We start from the raw sequence: 1,571 nt of genomic DNA on the forward strand, positions 1-1,571 counted from the left end.
CGCGTTCCCACCGCCCATGCCATTGGAGTGTGGGGCTGTTTTCCGCTGCTTAATTTCCCTCCCAATTCAGTCCGCAGAAGCTGAAGTGTGGAGCGGTGACCACAGGACAGCTGTGGAGTATAACCCTAGGGGGCAGAGCGGTGCACATACCGCTTGGGGTCAAACTGCCTGGGTTCCAACCAACCCTGGTTTTACCATTTACTAGCGGAGTGACCCTGGGCAGGTCTCTCAACCCCTCTGTGCCTGATCTTCCCGACCTGAAAACAGGAGTGATGACCATGAAGTTCTTCCTCACAGGGTTTTTCTGAGGATTAAAAAGAGGTGTGTGTGTGTCTGTGTTACACACACCTAGTGCCTAGCATATGATAAATGCTATATAGGAATTCCTTTTTAAAAGGTCTTGGAGTAGGTACAGTGGTTACCCCAGAATGGAGCACGATGGTACCGTGTAGGGTGTTGGTAATGTTTTTTTGATCTGAGCACTGGGTGTGTTTATGTGTATGCATAGTTTCTTTAATAAAAAGTATATGTATTCTTGCCCGGGTGGTGTGGCTCAGTGGTTGAGCACCGACCCATGCACCAGGAGATGATGGTTGGATTCCCAGTCAGGGCATATGCATGGGTTGTAGGCTTGGTTCCGAGTAGGGGGTGTGCAGGAGGCAGCCAGTCAGTGATTCTCTCTTATCATTGATGTTTCTGTCTCTGTCTCCCTCTCCCTTCCCCTCTTTGAAAAAAAAAAAAGTGTGTGTATTCTTGTGTCCTCGGCTTCCCTCTGCCAGGGCCCCTCTGTGGGTCTCTACCTCCCGGCTAGAACAGGAGTGAGCAGAAGGAATCGGGCTGGACCAGTGATGCTCAAGCGTAGGGTGCCCCAGATTTAGCTTATCAGCCCTGCAGTTCCCTGGGCCCCACCCTCACAAGTCACTTTCTGCAGGGGCAGGGGCAGGGGCAGGGGCAGGGGCAGCACTCCGCACTGTGATGATGTTGGCCTAGAAGCCTGTGCAGGGTCCTGCCACTGCTGCGGTCTTGGAGCCCAGCCCAACGGGGACGGACACAGGTCGGGAGGCTAATGTTAGGGAGAGCCTCGTGGGCATGGAGAGATGGTCCCGTGCAGGAAGGACACATGCCTACCCATTTTGAATGTGCTCTGAACGGTTCTGAGCAATGTTCGCCTTTCCATTCAACTCTTGCAATGATCTTGGGAGACTGCTGGGGAGGTTTTTGACTAAACTCAACAAGATAAAGCACCTGTCCCACATCAGAGAGCTGCCTCCCAGGCTAGCACTGTCTTAGCTACCAGACTCCACCTGGGGACGGATAGAAACATCTCATGTGGATATCATGGATGAAATGAATTATATGCAAGCATGTGTGTGTCCTACAGGTGGATTCTCAAAAAGCCTAGATTTCTGCCAGCCCTACCCTGGTCTAGGCAGCAGGGCCTGGAAGTGGTTTTGCTCCGAGTTGGAAAGGAGGAGAGTGCAAGGGAGTAGGGGCCCAAGTTCTGAGGCCACACAGGGCTTAAGTCCCTGCCTGAAGCGGTTGGATCAGGTTTCCTGACTCCTTAGCTGGGA

The 1,571-nt window shown here is 52.6% G+C and overlaps 1 protein-coding gene across 1 annotated transcript in view; it reads right to left on the reverse strand.

The window, feature by feature from the left end:
* Window positions 1-1,571, reverse strand: part of MMP28 (matrix metallopeptidase 28) — a 25,422-nt gene that overhangs the window by 4,609 nt on the left and 19,242 nt on the right. Inside the window, exon 6 of the mRNA XM_014534767.1 lies at window positions 1,520-1,571. This exon is cut by the window's right edge and continues 1 nt beyond it. Coding sequence (XP_014390253.1) covers window positions 1,520-1,571 — 52 coding nt within the window. The remainder of the gene's footprint in view (window positions 1-1,519) is intronic.

Source organism: Myotis brandtii, unplaced genomic scaffold, assembly GCF_000412655.1.
Source record: "Myotis brandtii unplaced genomic scaffold, ASM41265v1 scaffold1327, whole genome shotgun sequence".
NCBI classification, from domain to species: domain Eukaryota; kingdom Metazoa; phylum Chordata; class Mammalia; order Chiroptera; family Vespertilionidae; genus Myotis; species Myotis brandtii.